At 39.5% G+C, this 17,090-nt stretch overlaps 1 protein-coding gene across 2 annotated transcripts in view; it reads left to right on the top strand.

Moving 5' to 3' along the window:
- LOC126475111 (1-phosphatidylinositol 3-phosphate 5-kinase) overlaps positions 1–17,090 on the top strand; it is a 372,610-nt gene that overhangs the window by 151,450 nt on the left and 204,070 nt on the right. For both annotated transcript variants that reach the window (XM_050102696.1, XM_050102695.1), the window contains exon 11: positions 14,386–14,584. In XM_050102696.1, the coding sequence (XP_049958653.1) occupies positions 14,386–14,584 (199 nt within the window). The remainder of the gene's footprint in view (positions 1–14,385; positions 14,585–17,090) is intronic.

Below are 17,090 nucleotides of genomic sequence, written 5' to 3'. Positions count from 1 at the left end.
ATCTAGAAATATTCAGCTATATATGAGAAATCTAGATGCATTATTGAGCTATCTGTCAGACAAAAACTAAAAAGTAGTTTGTAGAGATTTCAGTGTAGATTTCATAAAAGAATCCGACAGAAAAAATGAACTGAAATCATTTGGCTGTTTCAGTCTGATTTCATGACATTTCATTTCACAGTGGCAATTTTTCCAGTGATGGTGTAGCATGATAGTGGGTCTGTGATTGATAACACCTTTATAGACAGCGCTCAGGCTGAAACAGTTAATGTGTTCCCAATTATTAATGGGCTATCGAACTGCAATGCATAATTAATGAAAATAAAAAGTGTGCAGCCTGCAGCTTAGAGACATGTTCATATGAAGTAGTGAGGCCTACTAATGAGGGTAGAGTACAACCATTTAAGACTAAGTTAAAAGAGTGGTATTGAATGTGGTATACATAGAAAGAGATGTCAATGTCAAATTCAGTTTATTACATAGCGCATTTGTCTAAATATTAGAGAATAAGATTAAAAATACATGGAATACTGTGAATGGGAGACAGGACAGTCAGTGTACAAGATACTGCATTAATTAAACTAAATGACAATTTTTGACTGATAGTTTACAGGTTGCAAGTATTTGTAACAATCAGTTTCCAACTGTAGCTGCAAGAAAGAATTAAATGATTCTGTTAAAGGAAGGGAATATATTAAAATGTCATTCCACAAAACTTTAAGCCAGGCTGTTCTAACCGAGCTCCAGGGAGCTGGAGCGCTCACTGCGGCAGCTCGGAGCCCGCATGGAGGGGGAAAGCGAACTCGTGCAGCCGCAACTGACGCAATAATCCATGTTCAATGACAACTACGACTAGCCACGGGAGCCCTGTACCTCTATTGGAGGATGCCTTTCTATTCATTGAGAGGGATGGTCGTCTGCAGTATCTTGTATGTCATAAAGTATTTAATTCTGCGAGGAGGTAAAATATACACCGACATTATACATGTCTTCACGCAATGCACTACGATCAGGTAGAAGGCGTTGCATGCAGGCTTAAGAACAACATACCAGGAGGCGTAATACGGAGGGTATCGAAACATGCAGTATAGTTCGTGTTCTGTAATGCGTTTATAATTTTCAGGTGAATGAGAGCGGAGAAAACACTACTGAATCTGCAATTCGAGCAAGCTACAGGATCGCTCATGTCATTGCGACGAGTGACAAGCCGTTTTTGGTGGGACCACTCGTAAAATCATACGTGGTAGCAGTTGCAGAATGTTTGTTTCCAAGGAAGGTGCAGGCAATTGAAGAGGTTTGCCTGAGTTTGCTTGTTGAAGCAAACAATGTCTCGTCAAATCCTGGATATGGCAGCGGATTTAGAGGCACAGCTCAGGAAAAAAGCGGAGAGCTTTGTTGCATTTTAGCTAGCGCTTGGCGAAAGCACCGACATATCGGACTGTGCTCAGCTGGCAGTGTTTGTATGTAGTACCGACATGGAGCTGCAAGTAACTGAAGAACTCTTGGGTGTGGTACCACTCGATTACACCGCAACACGACGTGACATTTTTGAAGCTGTTTGTGAATCAGTGGCAAATATGAATTTGCCGTGGGATAAGCTCCATTCTGTAGCGACAGACGCTGCACCACAAATGATCAGGCGTCACCAATGTTTTGCTTCTTGTTTGAAAAATAAACTCAGGGACGAATTCAGGAAAGACATTTTGACTCTTCATTGTTTTGTTCGCCAAGAGGCACTGTGTGCTGAAACAGTAGAGCTAGGTGGCCTAATGAAAGATGTCGTGAAATGTGTGAATTTTGTGCGGCGTCACGGTATGAATCATCGCCAATCCAAAGGATTCCTGAAAGATATGGAAGCGGAATATGGGGATATACCTTACCACAGTACAGTTCGTTGGCTGAGTCGGGGAAAAGCTCTTGATGTTCCCTTTGCGATTCGTGAGGAAATATCCCTTTTTCTCAAAATGAAAGTGGAAGAAATGCGTTGTCTGAAAGATATAAAATGGATATCAGACCTGGCGTTCCTAGCTGACATAACTGTGCATCTGAATAATTTAAATCTGTCATTGCAGGTCAAAGGGCAGCTAATCGTTGACATGCATGACCAGATCAAAGTGTTCATGGAAAAGTTACGTTTATTTGAGAGGCAGATGAGTAATGGACATTTAACGTTCTCCAATCGTCTTGCTTCTTTAAAACTACCTGAAGGTACTACTTTTGGCGATTACCAAGCAAAGTTAAAGTAGCTCATCACGTCGTTTGAAACACAATTCTGAGACCTCACTAGTTTGGAAATGGAACAAACGGTGTTCAGCACTCCTTTTTCAGTTTTCCCCGACGACTTGTCATCGTCACTTCAATTGGAGATTATTGATTTGCAAAATTCAACTTTGTTGAAAGAGAGGTACTACAACACATTGGATTTGTCACGATGGTATCGTTCATTACAGCAAAAAACATTTTCCAAGCTTCACAACAATGCCGCTCAGATCATCTGCATGTTGGGATCTACATATTGTTGTGAGCAGCTTTTCTCAGCAATGAAAAGAGTAAAAAGTAAGGAACGATCGTTTCTTCAGGATGAAACAATGAAGGCCATCCTCCGCATTAACGCTGCGAACACTTTGACGCCAGACATTTCCGATCTTGTAATGAAAAGAAAATGTCAAGCTAAAGAGGCCCAATAAATTTGAAAAACAGTTGTTCCTTATTTATTTCCTGAACATCATATTTCCTGGTTTAGCATGTCACCACGTCTTAGCAGGCAAGAGTATGAGGTTGTCGATCTTGTAAGACACAGCTGGCACATCAAAATGCTTGCCTTGCCGCCTGCCTCAGCCAGCCGTGCCACTTGCCGGCGAGCCGGCCCACTTGGATGGCCACAGCGAGCGTCACGGCTCCCTGGAGCAGGGAGCGCTCCGCGGCTCACAACAGAGCCGACGAGCTGGAACAGCCTGCTTTAAGCAGTATTATTGGAAGTAGCACCAAACCTTCACTGAATTTAATAGAACTATAAAAATTCTCAGGAACAAAATCTCATGTGGTGTTGGCAGAGTTTCAAAGAGAATTTTGAAAAGCTGTTCCAACTTAATAAGCAATGTCCTTAGTGATATGTGTAATGTATCACTGGCACAGGGAATTTTTCCAGACAGATTAACATATGCAATTGTCAAATTTCTTTATAAGAAAATTGACAAGAAAGACTTAATTGTTGTCCAGTTTACTTACAGATGTCTTTTTCCAAAATATTCAAGGAAAAACAAAATGGGATTGTGGGTCCATCTTGATGCAAAATGTGGTGTCACCGCCAGACACCACACTTGCTAGGTGATAGCTTAAATCGGCCGCGGTCCATTTAGTACATGTCGGACCCGCGTGTCGCCACTGTGTGATCGCAGACTGAGCGCCACCACAAGGCAGGTCTCGAGATACGGAATAGCACTCGCCCCAGTTGTACGACGACTTTGCTAGCGACTACACTGATGAAGCCTTTCTCTCATTTGCCGAGAGACAGTTAGAATAGCCTTCAGCTAAGTCCATGGCTACAACCTAGCAAGGCGCCATTAGCCTTACATAGTTGGATAGTTATCGTATGAAATGTCTCATCAAGAACATTGTAAACCAAAGGACTATATAAAAGTTAAGTATTCGAGGAGCTGCATACTTTTCTTATTAGAATTCACTACTTATCCTGTTCCAGAATTCACGCCCGTCTGCGTTAGATAGCGTGCATTTCGGCCTCCTCTATCTACAAGGTGTTGGCACATTTACCAACACATCACAAAACACTTGTGTTATTTATTTATTTATTTATTCATTCCCAAACTAGTTTCAGCGACAAATATCATCATCTGTGGGTTCTTTTATTCTTATTTACTATATGACACAGCATCGTTTTACAATTGTTACCAAGGAAGTAATGTACTTGAGATTATCTCACATTTCAGTACAAACAATTTACTTAGCACATCACACTTTTTGGATTCCAGAAGTGTTGCTCAACTGAGAGTTCTATTTATACATTCAGTCATCAGCCTTAAATAATATAATATTGAAAGTTTGAATTTTTGGGGATCTTTCTGAAGTGCTCTACACAATTATGTGTAGAGCATGTTACTCTCTTAGAGAAATTTGATGTTTATATAATTAATGGCTTCACACACAACTGATTTGTGTGGTATTTAATAAACAGAATGCAAAAAGTTGCGCTGAATTATTTAAACAATATTAGGGGTCTCACAGGTTTCAGTTTTGTGTCCACTCCTATTCCTCAAGCAGAATTGGTACTTTTGCAGATGATAGAGAGAAAACAGAAGAGATTGTTAATGGCGTTTTCAAAGAGTTGTTAAGAGGTTTTCTGAAAATTTTGAGAAAACACTTCTGTACAACAAATAGTCATACCAACAGTTGATGTATCACATGAACAGGAGACAGTAGACATTGTAGGATTTTCCAAACTTTTGGGTGTACATATTGATAGAAATTTGAACCGCAAGAGGCATATTACTCTGCTGTTTAAATAGTTAGGTTCAGATACTTTTTCTTTTTGTATGTTTGCTAGTCTTGGAAACAAACATACCAACTTCCTGATATATTTTGCTTATTTTCATCCAATAACCTCTTATGGAATAATTTTTTGGGGTAATTTGTCTCATTGAAAGAAAATACTAATTGTACGAATGTGAGCTGTAAGAATAATATGTGGTGTTCATCTGTGGTCATCATATTGGCAGAAAATTAGACTTTTAAATGCGCCATCATAATGCATATATTCACTAATACAATTTGTCATAAATAATCCAGCACAATTTGAGGAAAAATGATTTTCATTACCGATTATTAAAGCTATCGGTGTTGCAGAAAAGAGTTCAATATGCAACAACAAAAGGTTTGTTCACTTGCCTGCTAACGTAGGAGGGTCGTTCAGTAAGTAGTACTCCACATTTTTTTTTAAGGAGCCATTAATATACAGACAAACCTCCTTGTTGGTACTTTACATTTGATGTTTGTTCTGTGTGCCGGTGAAGTTTCAAAACGTTCTTGCAGATGGCAGAGCCATAGTACAGCGTCAAAATGATGTCTACATATGGTTCACATTACAAGCAGTGTGCTGTTATTGAATTCTTGTGTGCAGAAAAGGAAACACTGGTGAACATCCATAAACATTTGTGTACAGTGTATGGTGATGCTGCAGTTAATACAGTTGAGCGATGGCTGAAGAAAGTTTCAGCCTCAAGAAATGAAGAAACAGAGCTCCATGATCAGCCATGTTTGGCATGTCCTGTCGCAGCCATTGCTCCAGATATGCTGAATCGTGCAGATGCCATTATTTATGCCAACCAGCACATCACAACTCGACAATTGGCTCTACAGTTATCGGGCAACATTGGAAGTGCATCTGCAATCATTGACACTCTCAGATGTTGAAAGAGGTGCTCAAATTGGGTTGCAAGATTCAAAGAAAGGCTATTTCATCTGAATTGTTGGAGCATTTTGAGACCAACATAGAGGCCTTTCTGTCACACATCATTATGATGGATGAAAGGTGGCTGCATCCCTTTGGCCGGCTGGTGTGGCCGTGCGGTTCTAAGCACTTCAGTTTGGAACCGCGTGACCGCTACGGTCGCAGGTTCGAATCCTGCCTCGGGCATGGATGTGTGTGATGTCCTTAGGTTAGTTAGGTTTAAGTAGTTCTAAGTTCTAGGGGACTGATGACCTCAGTAGTTAAGTCCCATAGTGCTCAGAGCCATTTGAACCCCTTTGCACCGGAAACAAGAAGGCAGTCTGTGGAGTGGCATCATCCTCATTCACAACAAAGGAAGAAATTCAAGACAACCTCCTGTCCTGGAAAAGTCATGGTGACAGTCTTCTGGGTTTGTGATGGCATCATTCTCATGGATGTAATGTGAAGAATGTCAACCACCAATTCAGAGGCATACAGGAAGACTCTGAATAAACTCAAGAACCATTTCCAACGTGTTCAATCTGACAAGAATCCAGAAGAAATCTTGCTCCAGCATGATAATAGAAGGCATACAACTTTGCTTCCACTGTGTTTTCCTCAACATTTGCGGCTTTAACTAAACAAATTGGTTACACATGTATCATTCAAAGTATTTTCCATCACTAGCCACTACTTTCTCCCATCTTTTGGGCAGTGTATGAACCCCACATCGGAAAAATTGTACATCTTTTAAGCGATCCAATTTGTGACTTCTTCATGAGATTGGAAGTACTGGTCAGCCAGGCCATGCACCATTGATCTAAACAGGTGATAGTCAGAGGGAGAAATGTCTGGAGAATACGGCAGGTGGGGTAGGACTTCTCATTTTAATGTTTCCAAGTATGTATTGACCTCTTTTGCAACACCGGGTCGAGCGTTGTCGCTCTCTGTATTGCGGTCGTTTGTCTTTTAATGTTCTGCTCAGGCGAATTAATTGCATTTGATAATAAGCACCTGTGATTGTTTCACGTGATTTTAACACCTCGTAGTACACGATACCGAGCTGGTCCCACCAAATGCAGAGCATGATCTTGGAGCCATGAATATTGAGTTTGGCCATCAACGTGGAAGTATGGCTGGGAGATCACCATGATTTTTTGCGTTTAGGGTTTTCATAATGAACCCATTTTTCATCCCCGGTCACAATGTGCTGTAGAAACCCATTCCATTTTTGCCTCTGAAGCAACTTTTTACAAACACACAAACACCGTTCAATGTCTCTTGGTTTCAGCTTACACGGGACCCAAGTTGCTTCTTTCTGAATCATGCCCATAGCCTTGAGACATTTTGAAATGGCTTGCTGTGTCACTCCCACTAATCGTGCCAATTCATCTTGAGTTTGACGCAAGTCTTAACTCAGCAATGTCTCCAATTCTGCATCTTCGAAAACATTCTCTCTTCCACCACTATGCCAGTCTATGACATTAAAATCACCATTTTTGAAGTGTTGAAACCACTCACGACACATTCTTTCGCTAATAGCATTCTTACGATGCAAACTTGAGAGCAGTTGATGAGATTCAGCCGCTGTTTTCTTCATATTGAAACAAAACCGTAACACATCCCACAAATGACGAGAATTGGGCTCTTAAACTGACATTTTCAATCAAGAACAACTTTGACACATTGACAAGTCAACTAATGTTTGAATGAGCTTATGTTGACCGAGGTCCAAGCTAACTTCCTGCTGTTTGCGATATGTTTCTTTCGAGCACTACTTGCCGCTGTTGCCACCTATCAGCAAATTGCGGAAGTAAAGTTGTACACCTTTTGCATGCCCACACACAAGTCTGAGAACCTGGGAACACATTGCCAAATTGGGTTGAACATCATTGCCTCATCCATCGTACAGTCCAGATCTGGCACATCAGACTATTGGACTTCCGTCCCTTCGGGCCACTTAAAGATTCTCTAAAGGGAACACACTTTGAAGATGATGAGAGTGTCACTCATGCAGTGAAAACATGGCTGCACCTACAGGATGAGCTTTTACAAGCAGGGAATACATGCTCTTCCACAACACTGGCTTACAGCCAACAATGTGATGGAGACTACATAGAAACATAGGACTTGGACAAAACATGTTGTTGTATATTGTCACCAAATTCTGACTCTTAACAATAAATATGTTCTGAGAAAAAATATGTGGGGCATTACTTATTGAACAACATTCGTAAAATGTTTGACAGGTAGCAAAACAGATTTTAAATCTATCTCAAAATCATTTCTTCTGGACGACTCCTTCTATTCCTTAGATGATTTTTTTAATTTAAAAGCTGGCAGCATGTAAAAAAGTTTTTAAGTGTAGTTGCAAGAGTAGGAAAAAAATTAATATGTATGGTAATGTTAACATTAATCACATACCGTATACTGTAAGCTCACTTTTTCCACATCATTTGATAAAAGAACTGATCGAGTGCCTTATGGGACATGTAACTAACAAACACTGGTTACCTCACCTGCTATGCCATTACCAAAGCTGTGCTGACTACCAAAGCTCCATAAATTGCAAAATTCTTTGTAGTAGTCATAATCTGAAGCACGCAGCACTCCCTGTGATGGTCTCTCATCGCAGAAAAGTTTCTTGTCAAGACTAGCATCAGAAGTGATTTCACATTGTGACATAACCCACAGGATGAAAGCTGACTACTCCAAACAGATGACTTGCCTCACTAAATGCCATGATAATTCATTAGCAGGTATGCTATCGATTTACATTGATTTCAAGTAGGGAGACTGAGATGCAGTATTGCATGGTGGGACATCTGCATACAACACGGTGAAACCAGACACAGTAGGCTCCACAATCATGAGGTCAAAACCATAATGGATACACCGTACCCATTTCAGTGGGATGATACTCAGGATGGCTACATGAAAAATTTCACTATCAGAACTGAAGAAGCAAGGCAGATGACTCACGTACAGACCCTGGACAGCCAAGAGAAAGACCAAGAGTGCTGTAACATGAAGCACTGGGCAGTGAAACAAAGCCTGGGAGACTTGGTTTGGATTCTTTTACCCATGCGGAACGAAGGACTATTGGAAAAGTTTCTCAAGCACTATTGTATATGCTGGAATATTTTAGTATGTAAAAATAGGAACACTCTTGATTCAGGAATTCAGATCTGTTGTGGCTGTACATTGGTGTTCGTAATAAATGTGCTTTCAGTGCTATATGTTGTACTTCATTGAAAACATTGCTTTCGGATTTATATATGTATATGGTTACAATTTGACAATATCTGATAACATCAAAGATAACACTTTTCAATTCTGTATCAGGTTGTGCATTAAGAAGTAGATTGGATTTCATTTCTAATGTATCTTATTCTTGAACTGAACTGAACTGAACGATAGACTACTTATTACAGCACCACATGTAATTAAGCATGGAATATAAAATACATTTCATTGTCATCCTTGTTTGTCATAGCTTTATGTTGATCTGCCTTGTCACTTCATTGAGATGAACAGCAAATGACTGAAATAAGAGCGTTGCTTCACCATGTTTAACCATTGTGTTGTTAATCTATGAATAAATTAATAGTAGAGTACATATTAGTTCCCATAAGAAAAGTTTGTATAGACTTTTTATCATATTTTCTCTCTGCATAATAAATTTAAAAAATTGTTGTTAACTGTAAATTTCTGTGCATAAAAATCAGTATGAATCTAAAGATTGTACCAACTTCATACTAATGTTACTAGTATTCTTAAAACTGATTTGTTTATACATCTGATGTAAGCATCAGTTTATATGTAGTGATGATATACAGTGATACCTTCGGCACAGTTCAAGGAATGAAAATTTTGGTATTGGACTCTGAAATAAACTTTATTATCCTAGATATGTGCTTTAATTAATGGTGATATCCAAAGCATGCGTGAGCTGACCTTGCATTGCTACTTGGACTCGTCTGCAAAACACTATTTTCTTGTCATTGTATGGCACATACAAGAGGTTATATATGTTCGAAGGACTCAGGTTCTTCCATGTGCCTGCTCAGCCCAAGTAACCCTCACCTGTTTGATACCATCTTCAAGTAAACTTTCTCCCATCTGTCATCCACATCACAGCAGCTGGTTATGTATTAATTCACAAATTTAGGATGTTGCATCCATTGCTCTCTAGTTGTGCACTCACACTGTGCTGAATGACACACAAAGCAGCCTCTGTCTCTTTTGACAGCAGCCATGAGACTAATGCCTTGGCAACTATAATAATGACAAGACATGTCTATACCTCTTCTCAACAAGACCTGTATACACCTCTTCTCAACAAGACCTGTATACACCTCTTTACAACTATGTGACAATATATACAACAATTAACATTCAACCTATATACAGTATGTTCATTTTAACTGAAGATATTGAAATATTTCGAAAACTACACATCGGATAAAAAAAAGTTATAATGGCAATTTGTTTGTCTCAGAGGAGAAATCCAACGATACCACACTCAACCTGTCTCCCCACTCCGTGCCTAGGTGGCAGGATGCAACTTTGAAATCTTCAATGGGAACTCCCATTTTTTATTGCAGATTATGATCCTACAGCAAAATCTACACGTTTTGTCTGAAGCATTTTCTTCATTTTGCCGCAGATGGCACTGTAATTGGAGGAATAGAAATGGGTACACAGTTGTAATTAACAACATGCTGCTCAGTTGCCCTTGAATATCCAATGGCATGTACAGCTCTACCTCTATGCTGCAAGGGTGTAGGACAGGCCAGTATTTCATAACTTCTAATTGGAAAGCCCATTTGCAATATTATATTCCTGCTGTATATTGAACAGAGGACTGCTCGACACACCACTGTGGCCATGTAGCATACTACGACGGGAGCTCATGTACTGTGCAGATGTAGAACAGGTAGCAGCTCTAAACATTATAATACTTCTACAGTGTTTATTGTCTGCACACTTACCTATCATTTGGAGAACAGACATGCAAGAGGACAATGAACGTTGCAAACACAGAAGAAAAAATTGGAATGATTCTGATGTATGGAGAATGTAAAAGAAATGTTGAGGCTGCTGTTGCCTGGTATGCCAAACATTTTCCAGAGAAAGCTCACTTTCGTGCAGTCTTTTACAACATTGTGAACACCTTTATGTCTGATTGCAGCATATAGACCGGCAAAAGGAAACGAAACTAACATGTTACAGGAGAAGCTAATGAAATAGCTTTACTAGAAGCAGTGCACCACAACCCATGGATAAGCACCCAGCAATTACACCACAATTCCAGTATGTCCATAAGTAGTATTGTCACAATACTGCATCATCATCATCATCATCATAAGTATCATCCATACCACGTTTTATTGCATCATGAACTTCATGGTACTGGGTAGTGTTTTGTAAATGGGCACATTAACAATTGCAAATGACCCCCACTTTCTTTGCCAAGGTATTTTCTGATGAGTCTACATTTACAAACCATGGTATCATTAACCAGCATAACTCGCATTACTAGAGTGTAGACAAAGCCCCATTGATTGTGGCAAGTTGGTCATGAACATCCTTGGTCAGTTAAAGTATGGTGTGGCGTCATGGGGAACAAACTCATTGGTCTATATTTTATTGACAGTACATTGAAAGTATGTAAATATCAAACTTTTTGGAACAGGAACTACCGGTACTAGTGCAGGATGTTGCCCTGGACATTCGACAATGTGCTGTTTGGTGGTGATAACTTGACAGTTTCGCTAGTGCTGCTAGAAGCAAGGAAAATCAGAACTACTTGAAAGATATTCATTTATTTCCAAGTGCTGCCAACGTTAAGCTGCCTCTTAGACGTGAACTATTATGAAAGGCCTGTGTCCACTAGCAAATAACTTCCGTAAGCACTTGCTGAGATTTTTGCACTAGAACAAAAACTTACTCAAGTTTACTTCTTCAAGTCACTGGGGCAAGCTTAGTTCAGGAACTTGCTGCAAGTACTTTTGCAGAAGAGCAGTAATTCTCAAAAATCAGAGCAGTGCTCACTGTCATTGTGTTATTATTAATGAATAAAAACTGCAACAAAACACAAAAATAAATAAACAGAAAAAAATGTTGGAGGAGTACATATTGATGTTACCTTGAAGCACTATTCAATTAATCCGAAGACTCGCCTGTATTAAAAACTATGAGGTTGTCGTATACAAATTTCAAATGTTTTGTCTCTCTTGTATAATCAACTATCCAATAACAGGAAACAAAAATGTGATGTGGTGTCTCATCAAGAAACTGTCTTTTAATTACTCTTCAATTTTTGCAAGCAGTTTTTATTACTTTTATCACAAATGTAATGCATTTATGTTTAAGGTACCATAAAAAAAATCAGCTAAAATTTAGCGACATCTGTACTGCCATTCTATTTTGCCTTCTGGTGAAACAAATTGACTAGTTAACACATTTCACACTTAATTGACTGGTGGTGCCAATTATGTGTGTTTAGGGGCTCCAGTGGTACATCTGTTTTAACCCATCTGTCTTTGCGGCATTCTCCTTTTCGACACTGATATTTATGCACTGGTACTGAACACACACAACTTCTATAAGTTTGAGAAAAACTTGCATGAAATGACAAATGTGGCAAGTATTTTCAGCAAGATGCAAGAAACTAGAACAAATTTTAGCCCTGCAGCGGTGTGTGTGCTGATTTGAAACTTTCTGACAAATTAAAACTTTATGCCATATCAAGACTCGAAATTAGGAACCCAGTCTGGCACACACTTTTAATTTGTCAGGAAATTTCATGCAAGAAACTGTTTCCACTAACCTGCAAACTTCTAGAAGTTGTTGAAACAAAGTAACTTCGATGGGAGGGGAGAGGGGTGTATTACACCCAATTATGTGATTGTATAAATAATGCACCATAGCACAGCAAGAAGTTCAACAGAATGCTTAATAAATGTGATTTCAGGATTATGATGTTAGAGTGGTTTTGAGTTAAGCGAATAAACTGCAATGACTCTATTAGGATGGCTGAACTATTATGTAAAGTAAAGTAAAACAAATCAGTTGTGAAAATGAACATCATGGTTAAAAACTATGAGAGCAGAGGCCACAAAATAGTCCCTTTACCACTGTACAACTGCTGTCTAAATCCAACAGATCTGGCATGGGCCAAAATGAAACACAATTTCAGTGAGGAAAATGTTACTGATGACATGTCAAAAGAAAGATTGCAGAATCTCGTTAATGCTGCTTTCCTTTCAGTTGTGCACTGGACTGGCAATGTTACTGCAGGAAAAGTGCAGCAGCTAGAGCAAGAGTTTTGGACATGAGATGGAATAATGCCAATGGTTATCGATGAAGTTATCATCAGTATCACGCTCTCGAGTAATGGCGATGATGATGATGATGATGATGATGATGATGATGACGACAATTATGATGGAATGGTTATTTCAGGCACAGTTAATTACACTTGGTAGACATTACTGCTGTGCTGTGTTTAATAAATGTAGTGTGCAAACAGATTCCAAAAATCAGTTTTTGATTTTTGATTCGTAGTATCATAAGTTGTACATTAATCAACTTTCATTTTTCATTATTTGTGATGAATGAATAATTCAGAAGTCACAGGTAAAACTCATGAAAATGAATGTGTCCACAAATCAGGTGATTTCCTATTCGACGGGAGTATCACTTAAGTGGACAATATTTCTACGAATGTCACCTCCGATTTTGTGTTAAGCACAGTTTGCAGGTAGTGGTGCCAGCACTATTACAAGCAACAGACTCTGCCTTCCTCTCACTACTCCTCTCCCCTTGGCATCTGTTATGCGGGGGCACTGCCCTTCCCGACAGCCACCACACCAGTTGTCAACTTATTGTGGACAAGCGTTATATGGGTCGAGCATGACAGTTACCCTTCGCATTACACAATTGAAGCACATGAGGTATTAGACTGTGTTTACACTTGTTGGTAGACCGGCAGATGTTACCCTATTAATTGGCCTGCTATGTCACTGGATTTAACGTTGCTGGATTTCTTTTTGTCAGAATATTTAAATGATACAGTGTACCAGCAAATACCAACAGGCTGTGAAGACGTGGTCAACTGAATCAAAAATGCCTGTGCTGCCATTCCCGCAAATATGCTTCTCTGCTGTGTATGGTCATTTGAAAAGTGGAACACTAAGTGTATTGAAGTTGGCTGTACTATGTTTGAATGCTTATTCTAACTGGAAAAGTACAATAGCATTCACCTGGAGCCATGGCCACAGTAACATGTCAAGTAGTCCTCTGTTCATTGTGTTGGAGGAATACACTGTTGCGAATGGGGTTTCCAATTAGAAGTTATGATATACTGGCCTGTCCTACCCTCGCATGGAGGTGGAGACCCACATGCCATTGGATATTCAAGAGCCATTGAGTAGTATGTTGTAAATTATGATTGGGTACCAATTTCTATGCCTCCAAATACAGTGCCATATATGTTGAAACAAAGAAAATGGTTTGGACTAGATCTATGTAGATTTTGCCATAGAATTGTAATCTGCAATAAAAAACACGAGTTTCCATGGAAGAATTCAAAGTTGCCACCTACCATCCACACACGGGGTGAGGGGGGAAAGATAACTTGAGAATTGCATGGACATTGCCTCTCATCTTTACATTTGAGGTGACTATGAGAGAAATGTGGAAATGTTTTTAAGTGTTTGGCACTGGCTGGGCTGCTTCCTAAATCGCAAGGTTTCTATGCCTGTAGACAGTCATATATTGGTCCTGTTTTTGCAGTCGATAGGCCAGTGCTCCTCTTCTGTTACAAATTCTGCTGAAAATTAGTTTTTTACTTTTGTATTTTCAATTACAATGTTTAGTTGCTTTATAATATATAACTTGCCTGTCACAATTATTTTTAATTGTCCTGTTTGTAGATACGTCCAGTTCAAGAAGGTACCTGGAGGGAATCGACAAGAAAGCTGTATAGTAAATGGAATTGTGTGTACTAAAAATGTGGCTCATAGGTCCATGGCTGCTCGATTAACAAACCCCAGAATACTACTTTTGGGATGCTCAATAGTCTATCAACGCATTGAAGGGCGACTTCTGTCTCTTGAACCTGTCATGATGCAGGTATGTCTGAAGTTTCTGACATTTACTCGTTTCAGTTGTTTCTTTTTTATTCATAGCATGAGAAACAAATTAAAAGTGGCATATAATCAATAGTCATAATGGTAACAGGCATGATAGTCAGGAAATGCAATTCCTTTTTTGGATACAGGTAGGGAATGAAAGAAGGTGGGTGTGAAGTGGAAGTTTGTGTGTGTGTGTGTGTGTGTGTGTGTGTGTGTGTTTGTGTGTGTGTGTGTGTGTGTGTGTGTGTGTGTGTGAGAGAGAGAGAGATAGAGAGAGAGAGAGAGAGAGAGAGAGAGAGAGAGAGAGAGAGAATATTGAAACAGAGAAGGAGAAGAGAGTAACATAGGAAGTAGGTACAAAATAAATTATAAATAAATAGACATAAAATTTTTAAGAAGCAGAATAGAGTACAATTGAAAGTAGATATGAAGTTTCACAGTACGAGCAAGTTGTGGAAAATGCCCATGAAGTGGACTGGAATTTAGAGAACCTCCATTTGAAGCCAGCTGCTGAACGATTCTACTGCCACTAACATACGTTGTGTGAAGGACCCTGAAGATAAGAGAAATTAGGGCTCATATGAAGGTGTATGGACAGACGTTTCTTCCTTACCCTGTTTGCAAGTGCAACAGGAAAGGAAATGACTAGTAGTGATACAGGGTACCCTCCACCACGCACCATGCGGTGACTTTCAGAGTATCTTTGTAGATGAAGAAGAAGAAGAAGAAGAAGGATGAGGAAGACACTATTATGAACTTAAATGAACTTGGCAAAAAATAATTTGACAAAAAATAATTTGACATTTGTTACAGCATCTGTTCCATCCCAAGTGTTTGAAACCACTGTTCCAACAAGGAGGGATCAAGATGAACTGAGATGTTTGTAAGCACATGGATGTTTACTATTTTTTACATATTGGACATCGATAACAATGATGTTTGTGTGTGCTTATTCACTTTATGTATCAGTTTGTTGATGATTGCATGTAAAACCACGCATGCCTTGGGAAAAATATTTGCCATTTACAGGAAAATTAAAGATACCTTTGGAGAATGAAGAAGGACCTGTATGAATATAAAGAGCTCATATGGCAAACTGTTATGAAGCAAGGAAGGGAAAGCCAAAAGGTTAGTGGAATGTATAGGAGGACTGTACAAGGGAAATGGACTTGAAAGCAATGTTATGGAAGGAGAAGAGGGAGTAAACGAAGATGAGGTGGGAGATGCAGTAGTATGAGAAGAATCTGATTGAACATTGAAAGATTTAAGCCAAAACAATGACTCCTGAGTACATGATATTCCATATTGAGATCCTTGGGAGAGCCAGCCACAAGAAAAGTATTTCATTGGGTGTGCAATATATAAAAGGGATATGAAATACAGGAGTTGGAAAAAAAATACGCAGACACTGCAAGAAATGCATGTTTCAACTGAAATGCAGATGCTATCCATGCCTGTAGGTTGCACTGTTGTATTTGACCACGAATGGCATCTGTGCAGTGTTCTCAGTACATTGAAAGTCACAGTCAGAATAGTGTTCTATGTAGATGTGAGTGCTTTATGTCAGAGCTAAGTGGATACAAACATTTGTTGTTGCTTGTTAAGTGAGTGCTTCCATAAGCAAAGCAGCTGAAGTGTTTGGTGTTTAAAGAGGCACCATGTTGAAGATTTATGGTGCATACAGGGAAAGCAGAAAAACATTATTCACTAAGTCACAATTTGGATGAAAGTGTGTGTTGAGTTGTCATGACAGTCAGTCATTGAAGAGGATTGTGATGAAAAATAAAGAGGATGACAGCTGCAAAAGTCATTGCAGGACTGAATGTCACACTCGTGAACCCTGTCAGCACCAAAAGAACACAAAGGGAGCTCTGTAAGTAAGAAATTGCAGAGCAAGCTGGAATTCCAAAACCATTTGTCAGTGATGCAAATGCCCACAACTGTAAAACATGGTGCCAAAGCTTTAAAACCTGAACCATGAAGCAATGGGAGAAAGTAATATGATCGGATGAGTGTAGTTTCACACTTTTCTTACTTGTAGCCGAGTCTACATCCCAAGAAGCACAGCAGGGGTTTGGTCATGATTTCAGTAGCCATAATGTGGTACTCATCCACCTTCATAGATGAGTGGTCATTGTAGAAGGCTGGCATGCCGAGCACCTGGGACTGATTCCCAGTACTGCCAAGGATTTATCCATGGTGAGAAGATTAGTGTGGGGTGCTCTAAGCCTCATGATGCCAATTGAGGAGGTACTTGACTGAGTAGATGGTAAAATGGCCAGAAGTGCAGTGTGCTGACCACATACCCCCCCATACTGCATCCACATGATGCATCAAGACAGGGGATGACACCATAAACAGTCAACACTCCTTGGGCCATCACTGTCTGGATGAGGAGCTCGTTATATTGTGGTATTCCATTGGCTCCATGGTTGCTCTGTGAGGTCACATTACTGCCTAGGATTATGTGACCATTTTGGCTGATCAGGTCCACTGCATAGTAC

The sequence above is a fragment of the Schistocerca serialis genome, chromosome 4, assembly GCF_023864345.2.
Source record: "Schistocerca serialis cubense isolate TAMUIC-IGC-003099 chromosome 4, iqSchSeri2.2, whole genome shotgun sequence".
Classification (NCBI taxonomy): domain Eukaryota; kingdom Metazoa; phylum Arthropoda; class Insecta; order Orthoptera; family Acrididae; genus Schistocerca; species Schistocerca serialis.
This window is presented reverse-complemented; position numbering and strand designations above follow the sequence as displayed.